The sequence below is a fragment of the Scleropages formosus genome, chromosome 4 (genome assembly GCF_900964775.1).
Source record: "Scleropages formosus chromosome 4, fSclFor1.1, whole genome shotgun sequence".
Classification (NCBI taxonomy): Eukaryota; Metazoa; Chordata; class Actinopteri; order Osteoglossiformes; family Osteoglossidae; genus Scleropages; species Scleropages formosus.
Genome location: NC_041809.1, coordinates 24,748,536 through 24,768,973, shown reverse-complemented (window position 1 = coordinate 24,768,973; position 20,438 = coordinate 24,748,536). Strand labels below are relative to the sequence as shown.

The 20,438-nt window shown below is 41.1% G+C and overlaps 1 protein-coding gene across 2 annotated transcripts; it reads right to left on the bottom strand.

Annotated features, from left to right (window-relative positions):
- Positions 1-909: 909 nt before the first annotated feature.
- Positions 910-17,385, bottom strand: katnal1 (katanin p60 subunit A-like 1). 2 transcript variants are annotated; one of them, XM_018755055.2, is made up of 11 exons: positions 17,278-17,385; positions 14,908-15,082; positions 14,537-14,697; positions 12,857-13,019; positions 11,889-12,016; positions 11,171-11,276; positions 8,303-8,461; positions 6,156-6,282; positions 5,454-5,588; positions 4,790-4,916; positions 910-3,792 (listed from the first exon to the last, which is right to left on the bottom strand). In XM_018755055.2, exons 2-11 carry the CDS (start codon positions 15,067-15,069, stop codon positions 3,594-3,596), a joined length of 1,467 nt encoding a protein of 488 aa, XP_018610571.2. In that variant the 5' UTR covers positions 15,070-15,082; positions 17,278-17,385; the 3' UTR covers positions 910-3,593. The 2 variants fall into 2 exon arrangements, with proteins under 2 accessions (XP_018610571.2, XP_018610572.2); XM_018755056.2 differs by lacking the exon at positions 910-3,792 and having other exon boundaries at positions 4,829-4,942; positions 17,278-17,383.
- Positions 17,386-20,438: the final 3,053 nt, after the last annotated feature.

The following is a 20,438-nucleotide window of genomic DNA, read 5'->3' as shown; positions in this document are numbered from 1 at the left end:
GGACACCTCTTTGGATTGTGGTTTTCTTGGACAGTAAATGACCATGATTTTGAAATATTGCACTTTTTAGTCCTTGCTTTATATATATGTGTATGTACTGTATGAATAACCTCATTGTGGTGCTGTTTCTTTGTTGCACTGACCTAGTGTTTTGTTGCAAATCGTTTTTTTTTTTTGAGGTTAATGTTTATCAGAGTGAGCTGAATATTTTTTTTTTTTTGTCTTTGTACTTTTATTTTTACTCAAGCAAATTCCATTTGAAAGATTTTGAAATTTCACAGTTCTGCTCTGGGATGAATAAAGCGCATATCCATCTATATGTCTGGAACATTGATTATGAAGGCATGAAAAATTACACCTGCCTGATGGAGGGTAAAAAAGGAAACTGCTTTTTGCCTTTAGTTTGATTGTTCCAGTATGGACTCGGTTAGGGGAGCACAGAGGTGCACACACCTACCTTAATGCACATTTTTTTACAGATTCCTCACAAATTCAAGAAAATTAGCACAGACACTCATTTATGGTCCTTTATGCTCAGACTGGTCCCAATAGCCTTACAACTTGTAACCCAGGAATATTCCTTCAGGATTTTTCCGTACTTGGGGGCAACGCTTATCCAGTCCTAGAACCAGTATACTTGGGTTATATATTTCTTCTGAAAATCACCCTTTCACATCTAAAAAGTCACTGGAGGGAAAGCTTTGTCAACCTCAGTGCAGATCAGGGGAGTTGCAGGACAGACTATAAGCAGGCAACAGAAACACTGAATCGGATTATTTATATTTTGAATCACCACACAAGTCAAGCAAAAAAATGTTTTGTTCTTGTTATTGCAGGAAGAATGCATGTCCATTAGAGAAAGAACAAAAGTTCAGCTCTGTAAATAAAAGGTTGGAATGTTTCCTGGCTTTTTTCACAGTTTAAACAACTTGTTTATTAGTTTCAATAACATTTACACCAAAAACGAAGACATAGTAAATTACATGGACAAAAAGTTAAGTCTCTGTACCTAAAGACTGCCAGACACACACTGCATCGGCATTTTCTTAACATTCATGATCACATATTTCAAGACATTCAGCTAGAACAAAGGTGCACCTCTGGTGACCCTTTTGAATTGTACTCAAAACACTCATTAAAAGATAACGGCAAACACAAGTTAAATTAAAAATGTAAATGAAGTTAGTGGCTCTTCCCACAGGTTTTTCAGTGTGCAACATGACAGTGCATTTGAAGACATAACATGTTCTAACCTCCACACCTCAGCAAATACTAACTGGCTCAATGATGATTTACAGAATATCTGAAGTGGTATGTGCCTTAATTTCCAAATTATTCAATGTATGGCTTCAAGTGTGCAAAAATCAATAGTAAAGAAACTAAACTCACACACTCTGCACAATCTTTGTGACCAACATTTCAGATTTATGTCTTAATTTACTGATTGTTAAATGATTTGCTCCACCAAGGGACCATGACCACCTTTAGGTGGTGGAGCTATGGGACTAGCTCAGCGTTACAATGCCCGGAGCCTTGTGCTCTTGGTGGATCTCCCTTTGCCAAATAGGTCCATAAAGACCCACCAGTTTGCAAAGATTACCTGAACGTACCCCGGTTTAGTTCACATGTCAGTGAACATCTAATGGCTGGGCAAACCAAATAACTTAGTCAAGTTCAGCCCTACATGACACTGTGGAAAAAAAATCTGATGACAGGATGGGGTTCGTATTTTTCCAGACAAGTAGCAGGAATGAGTGGCACAGAACTAGAGGAACTAAACCCTCTTGGACTTGGAACCTCACGTGTTTGTGGAAGGGGCCTGAGAAGGTGTGGGAAGTGGAAAAGTAACGGTTAGTCTCTGTGTCACCTCTTCACTTTCCATCGGCTCTAAAAGCAAGCTTTTTGATTAGGGTGGTCTCTCTCCTAACCTGGAGTTCATCCTTGAAAGGCTCTGTGTGGGAGTGTAGATACAAGTCCCTATTTGAGGGCTCTGGAGTTATTCCTGGACAATGAGTGTGTTGCCTCAATTCGACTGAGTCACAGAGAAAAAAATTGTGTGCATGCACCAAATAACTGTTCACAGTATTCAGCTTGCTTAGAAAGCAACATTCACTTTGGGATGATGGGGGCATGACTGGGAGGAATAGCTCACTACATCTGAACTTCAATGCTTTGAGAGGGACCTCCTGATATGACTGAAGGGTATCAGCAGGCCAAAATAACTGCAGCAAAGGCAGTTGCTAAAGCAAAAGCTTGGGTATAGGAAGAACTGGATAGACCATCCAGGGGAGACTGTTCAGAAGAAAGTGGAACACTTTGAGGAACTCCTCAAGCAGGTGAGCATGCCTTCTTATAAGAAGGCAGTCAATGTTTTGACATTTCTGGTGGATGAAAAACCACCACTATTCCTGACATCACGCTGCTGGTATGAGGGCTACATGGTGGTAAGGCTGCAGGGTTTGAGATTTGACTAGAGATGTTAACAGCGGAACAGCTCTTCTACTTAGCACAGTTGCTTGATGGGCCATAGAAATACACAAATTCTATCTACATAGATTTTTCAGACTTGGATAAGGCATTTGACTACATCACCTGGAATGCGCAATGGGAGGTACTGCAGGAATGTGGGCCACTGGTGTGTACTATCCAATCAATTTTTGAGCTCTGTTTGAAACGTGTCTATAGTCTATATTCTACCAAGGTTGTTTTTTCTCCACTATTGTTAATAATTTAATGGACAAGATATCAAAACAGCAGAAGCTCAGAGGCTATCCAGCTGGAGGGACTAAGGGTGGCATCTCTGCTGTTCACAGATGATGTTGTCCTTCTGATCTCATGCAACTGTCACCTTCAGTGTGCCTCAATTTACTTCTCTCATCCTCCCCTCTGGTCATGAGCTTTGGGTAGTGACCACATGAACAACACTACAGATATAAGCAGCAGAAATTACGTTTCTCCACAGGATCACTGGGCTCATTCTTCACGACAGGTTGAGAAGTCTGGCGATCTAGGAGAGCCTCAGAATAGAATTGTTATTCCTCCAAAACAAGAGAAGTCAGCCGAGGTGGTTTGGGCATATCATAAGAATGTCCTCTGGTTGGCTCCCACTGGAACTACATGGGGTACATTCCACTGAGAGGAGACCACATAACCACTGTGATCTTCTTCAGGATGAGGAGGAAACTGACTGTTTTAATGAATTGCTCTGACTCTGATTTTTAGTGTTACAAAATATACTACTGAGGCTTATGGTGATCATAATGCCAAAGTATCAGTCCTTTGCACTGTGTAATAAAGAGCATCAGGACTGGAAACTTTCAAGACTACATATGACTTTTTTAATCCTATATTCCATTGAGTGTGTGAGTGAATGATTTATGACTAGTTGTATGCGTCAGATCAATGTGTTTTGGAAATGAAGAGTGTTATGAGACATAAAGGATATCCTTTTCAAGTATTATTTGCAGTATCTGGAGGAGGGTGTTAGGTAGGGAAGTATGGATGTCCCAGAATCAGCATTCCAGCCCTCCATTTGTGATACAGATCCTACTCCTTGGAGTATGGGTGCCTAGGGAGTGTGCCCCAATCTCCAGCTACACTGACCCAAACTCTGCCATCCAGGACTCATACTTCTCCAAATCTGCAGCAGAGACAGATTTAGAGATCTTCTTGAGGGTAAGCTCAAAGTCCTCCATAGTGACAGGCATCTGCAATTCATCCTTGGACAAGGCGCGAATCTCCTCAGGTGCCAGACCCTGGATGCGTCGCCGCATGGCCATCATGGAGGCATCCCTGTGGGGTTTGGAGAGTTAACACAACAATCATCCACCCTGCCTGCAGTTCTTCAACCCCTCCCTATGCACATTCTTGGCTCCCAGCTGTTTGAGGAGAAAGAACATGAGAGCATGCATGAAGAAAGGTGCTCTGGCCACAGAGAGAGGGGGTAGGGACTGCTTTGACATATGTCCACCTCCAGACTAATCATGTACTCAGAGGACAAGTGCAAAACCCTTAAAACAATATCTTATTATTGGAGTTTTCAAAAATTACTGATTTCTCTGGCCCATACCTCTCAATGCACCTACTCCCCTGGATTTTCTTTTAGGATAAACTGCACATCATAGCTAGGGATCTTGAAGGCCAAGATTTTACTGGATGTTGCTGTCACTATCAGATGCAGCAGGGCTGAAGGGGGACTTGAGAAGCAGGGGCTCAAAAATGGGACTCTTGTCTCCAGAAATGGGAGAAAACTGATTACCACTGGTTTGTTTACAAAGGGACTACAGGAAAGTAGCCAGAGGTTTGCTTCTTTAGCACACAGTGCTTAGGGTATTCACATAAAGATGCTGTATTTATGCAGCAGCTGCTGATGCTGAGTAAGTATAATATGTTATATAAAATACTATTCTAATGTAATATATTAAATGGTATATACTTAAAAAATGGGGGCGCGGTGGCGCAGTGGGTTGGACCGGGTCCTGCTCTCCAGTGGGTCTGGGGTTCGAGTCCCGCTTGGGGTGCCTTGCGGCGGACTGGCGTCCCGTCCTGGGTGTGTCCCCTCCCCCTCCGGCCTTACGCCCTGTGTTGCCGGGTAGGCTCCGGTTCCCCGCGACCCCATATGGGACAAGCGGTTCAGAAAGTGTGTGTGTGTGTGCGCGCGTGTATACTTAAAAACTTGCAAATTGCTGTTCAACTTTTACAAAGGTTATTTGATAATTGATGGATAACTACAATCACATAATCTGCTACCTGCAACTAATGTTGTACTTAAGCATGGAGAAAGACAGACCTGCACACGTTGGTGATGTCAGCCCCAGAGTAGCCCTGGATTTTCTCAGCAATAAGCGCGAGGTCCACATCAGGCGCCACCTCCACCTCACGCAGGTTGATCTTCAACAGCTCTGCCCGCCCTTTGGCTGAGTTGTGTGGAGAGCAGACAACACTGGAGCAGGCATACAGAAACAGCAATATCACGACAATACACATACAGTGCTGCTTGAAAGTAAGTGAACCCTAAGGCAATGGTCATTATTCTTGTATAAAATATTAAAAATTATAAAATCTTAATCTTAAAATTGTAACATTAATCAATGTTTGTAATTTACCCACTTGATTCTACTCACCTACTTGGTTTAACCAGTGCAACTTGGGGTTCACTTATTTTTGCACCTACACTATTTGTTTTTCTACTACACAGTTTAAAGCAACATATGAAATTGGTCATTACACACCTATTATGTCAGATGAGAAAGACTGGTTTTGATTAATTATTTTCTGGTAAAAGTGAGTGAGTTCACATGTTTCAGCAGCACTGTATATACTATTCTCAGTCTGGAACAGAGAACCCATGAGAGCAGTTTCTGAAGTGACATACAGACGATTTAGAATCTGGGAGCCTCACTGTAGCTTGGTTTCTTTCAGAATATGACTCTTTGGCTCTGTATTTGTTGTACCTGTTGGAAGAGGAATATAAATTCTCTTCTCCAGCCTTCGCCTCAGAGCTTCATCAATGTCCCAGGGGAAGTTGGTGGCAGCCAGAACCATCACCATCTTGGAGGGGTCATCATTCTCCAGTGCTCCCCCAACACCTTTAAATATCAGTAGATCGAATATATCTGTAAACGTCAGTTAATCCAGAAAGGGTGTTATTTGTTCTCTGGTTTAAGGTTTACTTTTGGATGTGCACTAAAGGTGAGCAGGTCACAGGTTACGAGAAAATGTTATTAGAACAAAAAAGCAGTTGGCTATTTCTAGCAGACTGAAAACAGTCTACATAGAAAGTTTCAGTTAAAGCCTAAGACAACTTGGACCAAGGCCTTTTTTAAATTAATGCATACAGTATTTAAGGAGGGTGTTTTTATGGAACACAAAGCTGCGTTAGATACTATAAATCACAGCAAGTTTTTTGCTTGGTGGAACACCAAGTAGGTGTGAGATTGTGTGGATGGAAAAGGAGGTGGGAGATGGAAAAACTGTATACAAAGCGACCAGTTCAGCAAACACTCACGACTTCCAGCACACACACACACACACACACACACACACACACACAATCTGCTCCACTCATCATGGGCATGATGTTTAGTTGATTTGATTATCTTGTTCAAGTGCATTTCTCTTTTTCTGTCTCAAAAGTCCATTATTATCTCCCTCACCATCCATCTGAACCAGCAGCTCAGACTTGACCCGCCGACTGGCTTCGTGCTCATCTGATGTACCCCGGCGGCTGCAGATGGAATCTATCTCATCGATGAAGATTGTAGTTGGGGCATAAAAACGCGCCTAGGAACCAGGAATTTAAAGGGGAACTGAAAGTGTAACTTAAGAGGAAGTGCTAAGAAACAGGGCAGAAAACAACATCAGTTATACTGTTTTTGTGGTCCCTTGTCATCACCTGGAAGTATTTAACTACACTAACACATGCAAAAGCAATGTCACATCTGGTGATACAGAAGGGTAGCAGTCTCCCGGTAGAAGATGTTTTGCCTAAACTGCTTCAGAAAAACAAACAGCTTTTTAAAACTGCTAAATAAAGTGTGAGAAGAAACTTGTGAACCCTTAGAAATTATCAGGATTTCGGCATGAATGGTTTCTCTTTATTAAAGCCATAATTACAGACAAAGTTTGATCAGCCAAACAGAACGTACAAATATGTACATTGTCATATCTTCACTGGCCCAGTACTCTACAAAATTGTCAGTTCAGTTATATTAAAGTTGTCTTTAATGAATAGATTACATCAGATCATGCCAGAGCACTTCAGTAGGACTGAGGTCGAGACTCAGACACGACCTAAAATGCAGAATTCTGTCTGTTTAAGCTACTCTGTCATGAACTGACTCCTTTGGGAGCACTGTCATGCTGCATGGTCCAACTTTTTTCAGCTTTTAATACAATCCTGCAAAATTTTCTCACACAAGTTTTCACTGTTCCCTCAGTGATTACAAGCTAAACAGGTAAAGTGTCCAAGCACAATAATACACCGCCCTACATGCTTCATAGTTTTCAACAGTTTTTGGTGTTGCAGCCTTTAGCAAATTTGAGACAGGCAGCATTTTTGCAAAGTTATAGTGTCCTACATGTACCCTCTACTAAACATCACATTTGTTCAGTGTTTTGCTATTGCAGACTTCTGGACAGAGATTTTATGCAGTGTTAGAGATGCCTGCCTGGATATTCTACGCTACTGTCATCTCATTATTTGGAAACCATAAGACTTCTCTGCATCAGAGGCATAAATTACACTAATTGAAGCCCTATTACATGTAGGATACAGCCCTCTTTAAACATGTTGTTAATTGCAAGTATTAGTATAGGGCATAATTCAGGTCATGATTATATTGTTATAGGATTTCACAAGAAAGCCATCAGGCCCTGGAGTTTTTCCCAATGCACTGACTGCAGAATTTTCTAGATCTCCTCAGGAGAAACTGGAGCATTTACTGAAGAGCAGTCTTCATTAGAGCCATTCAGTAGTAAGCAGTCTTTCCAAACACAGTAGGTTCCCAACTTTCAAACTTTTGAGTAACGAACTTATAGCTATTACAAATATTTTTGAGGAGTATTTAGTATTTATTTTTTTATGAGGAAAGCTAGCATACTAATTTAAATTGCACAAGAAAGCTTAACCCGATTTGCAGACAGATAGCAATCACATCCTACTGTAGCTCTGACCAGGGTTCTTTACTGTGCTTTCTTATTTACAGCGGGGCATAAACATCCAACCAGGGTCCTCAGAACTTTCAGGCTGTTAAGCAGCCTTGTACTGATCTTTTTAATATGCTACTGTAGCGGATGTTTAATCCGTTTTACTTAGATATATTAAGAAAGCAGCCGCAGGACACCTTTAAAACAGACACAGAAGTCCTGCGACTGCTTTCTTAATATATCTAAGTTGGGGACCATCTGTTTCCTTGAGAGGCATGTTGACAGTTGAGCTACAACATCTTGTTTTCTCTCACATAACCAAAATGAGCTTAACCAGTCATGCACAGTTAGCCCCGGGTCTTCTCAACTGTTGCAACCTGCACACAATTCCTATAGAAACACCCTGAAATGTATGTGAAGTTATTTGCTCTACTTTTGATTTATAATTTTGCTAAAAAATTAAAACATCATACATTTGCTTTTATTTAAATATTGACACAAGATCTTATTACAAGCAAGAAATGGCCTGACAAAGGTCTAATTTGCCTTTCTTTTAGCGTTTCCTAAAAATGAAGTTTCTATAAAGATGTGCAGACTTCTGCAGGATTCATCTGCTACACAGTGAACACACGTTAAAGGGCTTTTTGCTGCTCACCATTTCAAACAGCAGTCGCACCAGTTTCTCTGACTCCCCCCGGTACTTGGAGGTGAGTGTAGAAGAAGAGACATTGAAGAAGGTGGTTCCACATTCAGTGGCTACAGCCTTTGCCAGCATGGTCTTTCCAGTGCCTGGGGGTCCCACCATCAAAACACCCTGTAACAGAGAGACATCGTTCACAAGTTTTCAATGACAGACTTACAAACAATATGTTTTGCTTTATGAAACTGACTTGCTTTCCTAGCTAATGTTGTACAAGTTACAGTTTTTCAAAACTGATAGTTATTTATTCAAGAGCAAAAGCTAATTAGAAAAATAGTAAGACATCTATTCAGGGCCAGAGGTTCAACCTATCTTTGTCGAGCTAAGTAATAAATACTCTGTTTAGGGGTTATCTAGGTCTGTGTACGTTGCATTCATTCATTTTTTTTATTCGAAATTGAAAAACGGGAATTACAATGCCTTTATTTGTTTTTTTTTTTTTTAAATGAAAAACAAATTATGAATTAACTATGTTTAAAAACCATTTTTGCTCAAAACGTAAAATATTTCAAATATGCCTGGGGCTTCATGGAACATGCTGGCTTTGCTCCGAGTTATTCATAAGTTAATATGGATCACTACGTGCTTATTACTAATTAAGTGCAGGTGTTAGAAGCACCGTGAAATTCTAGGTTAGGCTACTTGTTGAGAGAATGGAAATATTGTGCACTTTAGGGAATTCATCATATTTGGTATTGTGAGATTTTGACTTTGTATGATTAAATGAAAAGAGAAGGTTAATAAGTCCTTTTCTTTTTTTGTGTGTGCGTGCTCAAAAACAAAAGGTCATTTTTCAAATTTTTCTGCTTTCAATATTAAATGAAAAAACAGATGAAGGCATTGCAATTCGTATTTTGTTTTTCAATTTCGAATCAAAAAAACAAACAAATAGATGCAACGTACACGGACCCATTTAATGGCAGACAGCAGATGTATCATCTAATATACATATCTGAACTACACAGTATTAGAAAGCTGTTTATTGTAAAGTCCTAAACAAATAGCAAAATCTGTGTGAAACAAAATATCTCACACAGCAAATTAGAAATATCCACCAAGACAGTAGCAAGTGCAATGTTTGCTCTTCCAGTGCAATGACACTATCTACTGGCTCATAATCTTGCTGTTAAATAATGTGTTACTTAAAAAAAAAAAAAGCCACTAGATGTTTATTCATTTAGCTGATGCTTTTCTCCAAAGCAACTTATAACATTAACTTACCTACAATTATTTACACCTTTACACAGTTCGACAATTTCACTGGAGCTTAGGGTAAGTACCTTTCTCGAGGTTAATACAGCTGGAGGTGGGATTCAAACCTGCAACCTTTGGGTCCACTCCAGCAGCTCTAATCACTATACTATACTACTTTAATTTTAGATTTAACAAGTTGACAATTAGAAATTTCTAAAACTACAATGAATTAAAATTTCACTGTATGACCTGTGTATTGAGTTTGTTTTCATTATAAATACATAAAATACAGGGTCTCAATGCTCCTCTATACTGGAAACACAAGGGGTGAAACAAAGAACACTGCAGACTGAACAGCAGTTCATTATCTTCTACTGTCATGAAGTAGCATTGAAGTGTACTTCAAAATGACTGAAAACAAAAACAGTATAAGTTTAAAATGTATTTACTGTGCCATGTGTTCTGCTTTATACATGCAAGACAGTGCCATGTTTCCCTTGCACATCAGACAGCAGAGGAGAATAAAACAAAGGATGGTAGGCTGCAGTATGAAGGTTTGCCTGGGGAGAGTGTATTAAAACGTGTTTCGCCTTAAATGCCAACTGCGTGTCTCACTTAACTTCACAAAACTGGACATGGTGAAGAGATCAATGCATCACGTAAAAAGTTTGTATTCGGTCACTTTAAGTTTCCGGTCAAAAAAGCACAAAAGACATGCATTTTTATTCACTAGGTACACACACAAACTGACAGAAACCGCTTGTCCCAAATGGGGTCGCGGTGAGCCAGAACCTAACCCGGCAACACAGGGCGTAGGGCTGGCAGGGGAGGACACACACCCAGGGCGGGATGCCAATCCGTCACAAGGCATCCCAAGCAGGACTCGAACCCCAGACCCACCAGAGAGCAGGCACAGGGCAAACCCACTGCGTCACCGCACCCCGATTCCCTAGGTAGTTTCTGTAAAAGTCCTGTAAAAAGCTGTAATAAATAAATTTAGGGTAGGCAAAACTGCACCTGTTTACCTCCAGGATACTGCATGCCCCCCCCACTCCACTCCACTCCCATACAGCTCCATTTGAGTGTCTATTCTGAGTCTTTTTCTGCCCTCTAACGGCAGCAACAAGGAATGCAGGTCATCTGTGCCTTGGAACAAAAATTTGAGAAAATAACTTCAGGGAGGAAAATGCCATTAAAATTAAATGTTTATATTTTCAAAAATTCATAACTTGGATGAATGTATGCGTATGTGTTTTATATTAAAAAAAAAAAAACACTTAAACAGTCCAGATATAAATGACATGTAATTTATGTCCTGGCCAATACTTAAGTACTTACAGCTATATAAACAAAAAGAGATTGTTAAATTTCATGATTCATTCTCTTCTGTGGAATAAAAACACAAGGATATGTACACTCAAAAATGCACAGGCTGTGCTGCCCTTCAAGAGTGTTGAATGCCTAAGAAGCATTCTTTGGTACCTCTGAAGGACTACTAGATACTAATAAGACACACATGTATCAGAGCACTCACAAACACACAGATACCAGACACACTGTAACAGACAAACAGAAACACTCACAGACTAAAACAGAAACATACACATACGCAAACACAGTGCGTGGTACCTTCCAAGGCCGTCGGATACCCTTGAAGAAGTCTGGCATCCACATAGGCAACACCACAGCCTCCCTCAGAAGCTTCTTAGCATCTTCCAGATCAGCAATGTCATCCCTGAGAACGCAAGTCTATCAGCTGGTCACCCTTCACTCCCCTCTGCTAGGTTGACACTGACAGCAGTCTCTCCCAAGAAATGACCATCATCAGCATCCTTAAGTATGCTGCATTTCAACTTCATGTTAAATTATTCTTTTGCCACTTGGCAAATGCATACATACCGAGTGAGGGTCAGAGCTGACACCTTCCTGATTTATTTTTCAAAAAAAACATCAGACCATGTGCCTGGGGTGATGGATTATTCTATATTCAGTGATCTGTTATATCATTCTTTACTTTGCTGACGCCATTAACTAAGGCAATTTACAGAGCTAGACCATGCTTCACTTGCACATATTGCCCAAACAGGGCATGTTTTGACTTTGTTTGCAAATAAAAAAATCACAATTCTATGCACTTCAGCTTCATCTCCTTCAATTCTTGAAACCTAAATTATTAATCTAGTCACAGTCACCTGTGGTACACCCAATCCCACCCTCTAGGGAGTGTCACAACAACTTTCCACGCAGAATTCATTCCCACAATCCCTATTCCATTCATCTCCATACAGCATCATGACAAAGATCAAATCCAAGTGTCCCAGGTATGAGCAGCAAGTTCCCCACTCACCAGTGGACATTGGGATTCCGTGATACAATGTCCCTCTCGAGGGCGTCGGCTAGGTCATTGTCATAGCCTGTGCTGTCAAATCTCTTCAGCTCACCTTCCACAGCCCCCTCCTGAGCATTCTTCTTACCCTATAAGTGTCCAACGAGGAGACCAGATGAATTCACAGGTAAAATGACAACCTCAACTTGAAGAAATTAGAAGCTGAAAAGTCGAGAGAAATCCAGGAAAAAGCCTCTGTCATGTCCATTTTTACTGGAATTAAAAATCAGTATTGTGAAGCCCAAGTGACATTATTTCAAAGCTGCTTGCGTAACACTCTGCCTTTGAATCATATACATCAGTCTAAAACCTCAGTATTTCAGTCCCGGACCATGTCACTAATTATTGTCTGGCAACAAATTTAGGGTGCTAAAAGAACCAATCCAGCAAAACTGCCGCATTCAGTGTTGACATAACTATTTCTCTACAGGTCACAATTCTATTTAGTGAAATTTGGTTAATTTAAGGATGTGACATCAAAGTTCAGTAAGACACACACACACACACACACACACACACACACACACACACACACACACACACACAGTCTGAAACCGCTTGTCCCAAGCAGGGTCACGGCAAACCAGAACCTAACCTCGCAACACAGGGCGCAAGGCTGGAGGGGGAGGGGACACAACCAGGACGGCACACTGTTGCAAGGCACCCCGAGCAGGACTCGAACCCCAGACCCACCAGAAAGGGGGCCCTGGCCAAACCCGCTGCACAAGTCCAGTAACGATTGCCACAAATAATTCACCTTTCTCACTCAGCTTTGGGAGCAACTATGATACAAACCCAGCAGGAAAAACAGCTGACATCAAAGGCAGCCTTGGATCATGGGTAACACTCAGATTTTATTTACTAATAATGAGAAAGTATGCAGTTGAAACAGAACTATGGAGATAATAGTAGTATAGTATATTACTGACTTTTTCTTCTTTGGTCTTGACCCCTTTTGCATCCCTGGGTCCTGCCTTGTCTGCCTTAGGGTTCGGCTGTGTTCGGCCTACACCACCTCGGTGTTGAAGTCCAGGAGACTCTTTCCGCTGGGATTTCACCCCAGTATTGGGTCTTTTCACCTGGCCAGGAGCCCTGCAGCCATAGAGAGAAGTACAATGATGATAATAAGACATCATGAAGGAGGCCACAGATATGGACTTTAAAAATAAAAGAGAACATGACCCTTTTCTCTAAAGCAATCTAGAATGTTAACCTACCTACAATTTCTTACCCATTTATACAGGTGAGTAATTTTTACTAGAGCAATTTTCAGGGTAACTACCTTGCTCAAGGGTACTGGAGCTGGGATTCAAACCGGCATCCTTTGAGTCCAAAGACAGCAGCTCTAAACACCAGCTGCCCTGTGGCCCTAAAGGATTATTGAGATTCATACAGGCCAAGGAGTTTATTTGCAGACATTCTGATAATCGAGATGCCATCATCAGCACAAAGAAAGTGAGAAAAAACAGGGGCACTGTGTAAACAGTGTTTATATAGGTTATCAGGTGACCCAGAGCAGGTGGGCAATCATGATTGGCTGATCAGTGTGCCAGACTTTGACCTTTTGCTGCCAACACCACTTGGCTCCCAGATGCTTTGATCTCATCCACTCCAGTCAAAACCACGTTCCTTATCTCTCATTGGCTCGTAAACAACGTCTAAGTCCAGGTGCCAGCTGATCGAATCCACTCTGGAAGACCATGGCCGCAGGAACGCCCTAGCTTGTCTACAGCTGGATCTGGCCAGAATCTTGCTCTCCCAACTGAAGGTATGTTGTATTTTCTCCATGACCGCAATGAACGACAGCAGAACGTGTCTCCTTGCTGCCAGCTGATCTCCATGTTCTATTGCTGACAGTTTTCTGTCCATCTATCCCACGCAGTGATGCTCACAGTTCCCACACTGTGTCCTGTAGATAGAACTCCTCATTTTAACATCCCCGATGGTCCGCTTGGGGTGCAAGAGTGCAATCCGCAGTCTGTTTCTCTGTTTGTGAGCCACCTGTTTCCGTGTGGATGCAGAAATCTGACTGCAATCTCTGATACATCTTTAAAATAAGGTAATGCGACCCGCATTGTGCTGACACATTCTCAGCAAGTAAACATTCGGTATGAGTGCATCACCTGAAGTTGCGTGGGTATCCGGTCAGCCTGAGTATTTCATATAGCTGTTCCTCTTTGGCTTTGCCCAAGTTATCTGTGTTGCAATGTGTTTTCTATGTATTGCTTATCTGTAGACCAGCGTTTCTAACCATCCTTCAGTGCTCTCTTTCAAAACTAACATTGCTGCGTACAATGGCCTACCCTTCCTGGACATCTTTACGTGATGATGACATCTCGACTGATGCTGAAAGGTCCACAAATAAAGCACTCAGCACTGCCTGTACCTATGAATCAAATGGAGGACTTTACTGGAGGTAAAAATTATGCAAATTGCACATATGAGATAAATATGATCACTGGATCATATATGTGTAAGAGCACTTAATTTTGAAATATTTGGCTATTTGTACTATTTAAGCCTTAAGAATACTGCTTACTTTTTTTAGTTAGTAACAGATTACACAAAAACCCACAGCTGACATCGGTCTACTGGAAGCAGTGGATTACCTGTGCTCAGCTGGAATGGGTGGCGGCCAGACCGTGGGGTCTGCTGGACTCTCCTCTGGCTGGGGGGTTGGGAAGTCCATTGGCTTGTCCACCTTAAAGCTCTCCAGAGTGCTAATAATACCCTTCACCTGATCATGCTCTTCTACCAGCTGTTGCCTCACCTAGATCCACCACAAAAAGCTTTTTAACCAGTCCGCGTCATCAATTTTTCAGAAAATTTTACAAAAAAAAGCTATATTACTCTTGATTACTGTTTTGACATCTAGGTCCGAGTAAAATGAAGTCCAATGTGTGAAATAATCATTAGGGAGAAAAAAGAGGGTTCGACTGTGAAAGTTTTGCAGCAGACGTGTATGAATTAGCTGAGGTACCTGTTGCCATTTGACCTTCAGCGCAGGGTCTCTGAGAGACTGGCAGTGTTTGTGGATCTGCTGCACCACACCCTGGTAGTACACCATGGAGGAGTCATAGTTCCCCAGGAGGGCGTACTCTCGTGCTCTCTTGGCATTGTCGCAGATCTCTGTCAAATTCATGTTACTGCCGGAGCTGGAAGAAGATAACAAAGTATGCAGAAAGAAGAGTTTAGACAACTTGATTCATGGCATTTTGCAAAAGCAGCACATGCTCAATTAGAAAAAATGTGTAAACATAATAAGTGAAATGCAATAATCTGTAACTAAGCTTTAACTATTACCACCTGTCATAAACATTCTAAAACCATACAGAGTCATGTCCCGAGACGCCCACTTCAGTGACCAAACTTCGAATTTACAAGGAGTTTCATTTAATACTCCTACTTTGGCTTACAAGGCATTTCTTTGACTTTAAGTGGGCCAAATTTGTATTTTTTTGTGCCTCTCGACACCTTAAAAGTGTAAGACATTGACATCTATTCATTTATAAATGCTTTTCTTCCATAGCAAGTTACAGTGATTAACTAGTATTTAGCTGATACCTTTGTCCAAAGTGACTTCAAATAGTAGCTAATTGTTTGAGAGCATTTGTAAAGTGTAGCATATATAACAGCTATGGAAGAGTATATTATAGTACACTTTGGTATTTATATATTACATAATTAATATTTTGATTGTGTACATAAAGTGCAAAATGGCCAGTGACTGCAGAACATTATAGAAGCTTTATAGGATGAATTAGTGACTGTGAGGATTGATAACAAGGCTGTGGAAATGATGGGGTTTTTTTTTTTTTTAGTCATTTTAAAAAAGCAACTTCCAGTGTTATCACGGTGACTTACACTGCTATATACACACTACTTACAAGGGGTCACTCACCCATATACCTATGAACCCCACTTTCCCCCTTCACTCACACACACTATGGATGACCACACCAGTCCACCTGAGCAACAAGTTTTTGGCTGCGAGGGAAAACCAGAGCACCCGGAGGAAACCCACACAGACACTGGGGGAACATGCAAACTCCACATGGGCTGAGCGGGGATCGAACCCATGTCCTCTCGCACCACCCAGGCGCGGGGAGCCAGCAGCACTACTCACTGTGCCACTTTGCTTCCCCTCCATTAATTAATTAATTCATTCGACATACAGTACAAGGTGTTACACCAAACGCCTATTTTACCAGGGTGTACACGAGGACCCAGTCGGACCGACATCACCGTGAAGCCACAGAGAAAAACATGCAGCACTGCCATCATACATCTCCATGACAAGACCAGGCCGCTTAATTTCCTCCCCCAAGCACCACATCAACCACAGCCTGGTGCCAACATAGATATTTCATTAAATTAATTTTAATATTGTTTAAAGAAAATAAAAAAATAATGACATTAATTAATTAATTAAATACGTCTTAGAGAGTATTACAGAAACAGTGAGATTATGAGGTTTTACAGATCTTAGTGGCTAAACCAGCCAGTAAAAACGCTGGGGACCTCTCAGTACTAAGCTTAAGAATTAGATTTACAAGCAAATCGAGTTAGGAACGAACTTTCGGGTCCAATTACGTCTTAATATAATAATTCAACTAAAACACGGCTTGTCTGAGTAATATTTCTTCACACGGCCCTCAAGAAAAGTCAAGCACCGCCAAGCAGGCTTGATTACACAGCACTGCGTTCTCCTGATGAAAAGGCTGTAGTAAAGCTGCTTCTGTATTCAATTAATACTGTTTACTACTGCATTGTTTAAGTACTAGCGAATAATTGCTGACAACAAAACTAATAAACATATTTTGTACTACTTTTACACGAATTGTAGCACGTCGGGATCTGCCATCTCATCTGCATCTCTGGTCTGCTGTTACCTCTGAATCTAGTCTACATGACTCGTTTTATGTCGCTACTGGAAAGTACCAAACAAAGAATGCTAATATTGTTGTTTCTTCACAGCTATCTAATCCTTTAAATTCAAAATCTCGTTCTATAATAGAACAATCCCAAATGTTATCGTTAACGTTTCTAAGCATACATCAGATTTTGCTTGAACGGTCGTTCTACCACAGACAGTTTCTCGGGAAATGTAGTTTAATAGTGACATTTTCACGTTGGGTTTCATACAGCGTGATACTAGAGAACAACATTTCCCATCAACACCGCGGATTACGACCCAGATATAGGCCACAGTCAGCAAAAAGGGATTGCATGGCAGCATGATTATAAAATCCGATTTGCACACATATATGCGAACACATATATCAAAACTTTTTACACGAATTAACACATCTGTCTGATTCCACGTAAAATGCAGAAAGGATGTTGTTACCTTCTAAAAAGAACTTATTCCGGTCCTTCTGTGCAGCAGTCCGTTACTCGTCTGTGTTACCATGGCCGCAGAAAGACGCTGTGGTTTCGGATTACCTCACAAAGGAGGGGGCGGAGAAGGAGGGGAGGGGGCTTCGTGTCCGATCCTCGTTTGGCTCCGGATTGAGAGATTAGCGACTAGTTCACTGGCCATGTGAGCATTAAATCTGATCTGAAAACCAGATATTTGAACATACTTTTTACTGCATACTATTATTAACATATTTGTGCCCCCTGTATCAGTCAAAGTTGTGTTGCCGTTATTTTGTTTGTCCATTGATTGGGCAATACAACGCTGAAAAGGATGAAGTCTTTTTTAACACTTATAAACAAATAGCTATTAACATGCACAAAACATAATGTAGACTAAATTGTTCATATGTGGTTTATGTTCTAAATTATTTTATTATATTGTTACAGTCAGGTGTTACCTACATGTACTGTATAGGGTAAAGTGGGGCATAAAGAAACGACATTGGGTCAAGGATGATGTGCAATGGTTGTTCCCGCCATCTGCGAAAAAGGGCCAATGGCAGTGAAGGAATTCCAAGTAAAGAGGGGAAAAAATTGCAACCCAGTGAGTAAAAAATGTTGCCTTCCGGACTTCTTTACATCTCTTAACATTAGGCTGTTCAGATCAACATGCTGACTTTATAATTACTGATGGAAAATGCTTGAAACTCCTTTGCAACTGCTGTGGGTACAAGCAGTTTAGAAGATGGGGTGGATGGGGTAAAAAGTAACAACATAGTATAGGTGGGGTACGTAGGTTGGGGACAGCCGATAGCGTAGAAGTTAGAGACAGTAGCATAGTAGTTTGAACTACTGTTTTGGGACCTGAAGGTTGCAGGTTTGATCCCCACCTCTGGCTGTAGTACCTTTGAGCGAGGTACTTATCCTAAATTGTTCCATTAAATTATGCAGCTGTATAAATGGGGGAATGATTGTAAGCATGTAATAATTGTGATCTTAACATTGTAAGTTGCTTTGGAGAAAAGCATCAGATAAATGTACATAGTAACCCCACATATCATATGCTTTCAATTGCTCTCTCTCATCTAATTGTATTCCTAGCATTTTTTAAATTATTTTAACGTTTTGCAGACCACAGTTAACGATGGTGCAAGCTTACAAGCGAAACACAACAAGAGGGTAGGCCGGTGAAGAGGTCTTCAAGCCTGCTGCAGAAATGGCTCAAGCCAACAGTCAGAAAGGCTGCCCAAGAGCATGGCCTTTGTCATGTAACATCGTCAAGGTATTTAAAGAAGCTTCAGAAGGGCAATGCAACAGCTCCAGCCTACAGAAAGCAGCAAAAAAAAAAATTTTAGCAGACAGGAAGAAATTTTTGCCAACTATATCATCAAGTGCTCAGAACTCCACTATGGCCTTTACTCAAAGGAGGCCCAAAAACTAGCATGTTAGTGTGCTGTAAAGTTTAATGTGCACAGGCCAGCCAGTTTAGATGAAAACAAAATGGCTGGCATGGACTGGCTTTTGGCATTCAGTCAGCGTCATCAGTTCTCCCTTCGCATTGCAGAAAACACCAGTATAGCCAGGATAACACACTGCATCCATTTTCTCTTCTTTCAGTGGGCCACCGTCCATCATCAGCTCATCTGGCGACAAGCAAATGCTGTTCACTGCTGACATTTTGCCTTTTCCACATTGTAAAAGAAAGGCTGCCAAGCAGAATCGACGCAGAAGAAAAAGTACAATGCTCCCGGATAGACCGGCGAAGAATGCCTTGCCAGCAAGGAAGTCAGCAATCAGCAAGTGAGGGGATGAAAGGCAAAGGAAAAGGAAAGGCACTTCCCAAGAAAAGAAAAATGCCCAAACCACCATCTGACTCTGAGGAGGAAGATGAACTTTGTGTTGTGTGGTACTGAGCTGGAAACTGGACTCATGAAGCATGTACTGACCTTGGGTGCAGAAATTTCGCTTTCATTTGCCAAAACAGCAACTCAGATTGAATAGTTTTGTCCTGTGTTCCTTCGTATTTCTTTGTAATGAAAATTCAGATTTTTGATTTGGTGAAATTACGGCTTTCATTCAATTCCTTCCTTGTTTTGTTTGAGTTTTATACGAGCTATGTGAAACCTACATTGTCATTTGCCAAAGTTGTGATTCGTATTGACTTTTTTCCATTCGAAATGAAAGTAAACCTCTGCTCTTTGACTCCAAAAGTTTATTTCTCAAAGTTTGACTCAAAATTAAAATTTTTAGGGTCATGGTTTGCAGTGCTTTTTATAGAGTTCCGTGATTGACAGGTTTGTGTGGGCAACTTTTAGTGCAATACTTCATATTTAATATTTAATTTTAACAAACTTCAGATCAGACACAGATTGACCAATAAGGTCACACAATACTAACCAGGCCGAAGGGTATGACTTTCTACCACATGAAAAAGCTGATAAATCCAGTCAATAACCATTTGCAGCTCTCCTATATGTCACATATACCCCACTTTTCACCTCTCATTACTACTTCTAGTGCTCTGTGGAAATCCTCTCCCACAGATTCTCCATCACCAATTGGAGCATACAGCTCCCCACCATTCTCTGTATTCTTAACCATAATGAGGCCGTATATGTTACCAAGGAGATTGGGTAGGTTACAGTGTGAACACTTTTGGATCCCATCCAAAGACATTCTGGACACCTCCCTCACTGCTACATTACACGGGAACATCCCACATTGCCCAGCACTGTGCCACATGAGACACCCTCCTAGGCACCAGAGTTCTGATTCAGGAGCTGTTTATAGAGGAGAGGGAATTCTCTTGGCCCAGGCTGTCATAGCTGCCTAGGAACAGCCCTTTCCTAAGTCCGCTCATCATTTACTTAACAAGGTCCCAGTACAATGAAAAATTGTAAATGAATTTATTCCAGTTTGTGGCAATATAGGCCTATTTCTCCATATAACAGGTTTGTAAATTCAGTACAGCAGGATATTTGCCCATTACGTTTTCATTTTTACATAACTGTGCTTTGCACGATCCTGACGAAGACGCAAGAAGCAGTTTCAATCACACATGTGCATGCAGCCCCAGGTGGATGACCCCTGACAATAAAACTTCCATCCCCAGTTATCGATTCATTTATTCAACACAGCAGCACAGTAAAC

Coding starts and splice junctions, on each gene's coding strand:
- katnal1 (XM_018755055.2), bottom strand. CDS start 15,069: ATGAATTTGACAGAGATCTGCGACAATGCCAAGAGAGCACGAGAGTAC. Junction 11,277..11,888: donor CGGAATCCCAATGTCCACTG/GTGAGTGGGGAA, acceptor TTGCGTTCTCAG/GGATGACATTGCTGATCTGG. Junction 6,283..8,302: donor TGCGACTGCTGTTTGAAATG/GTGAGCAGCAAA, acceptor CCTGGTTCCTAG/GCGCGTTTTTATGCCCCAAC.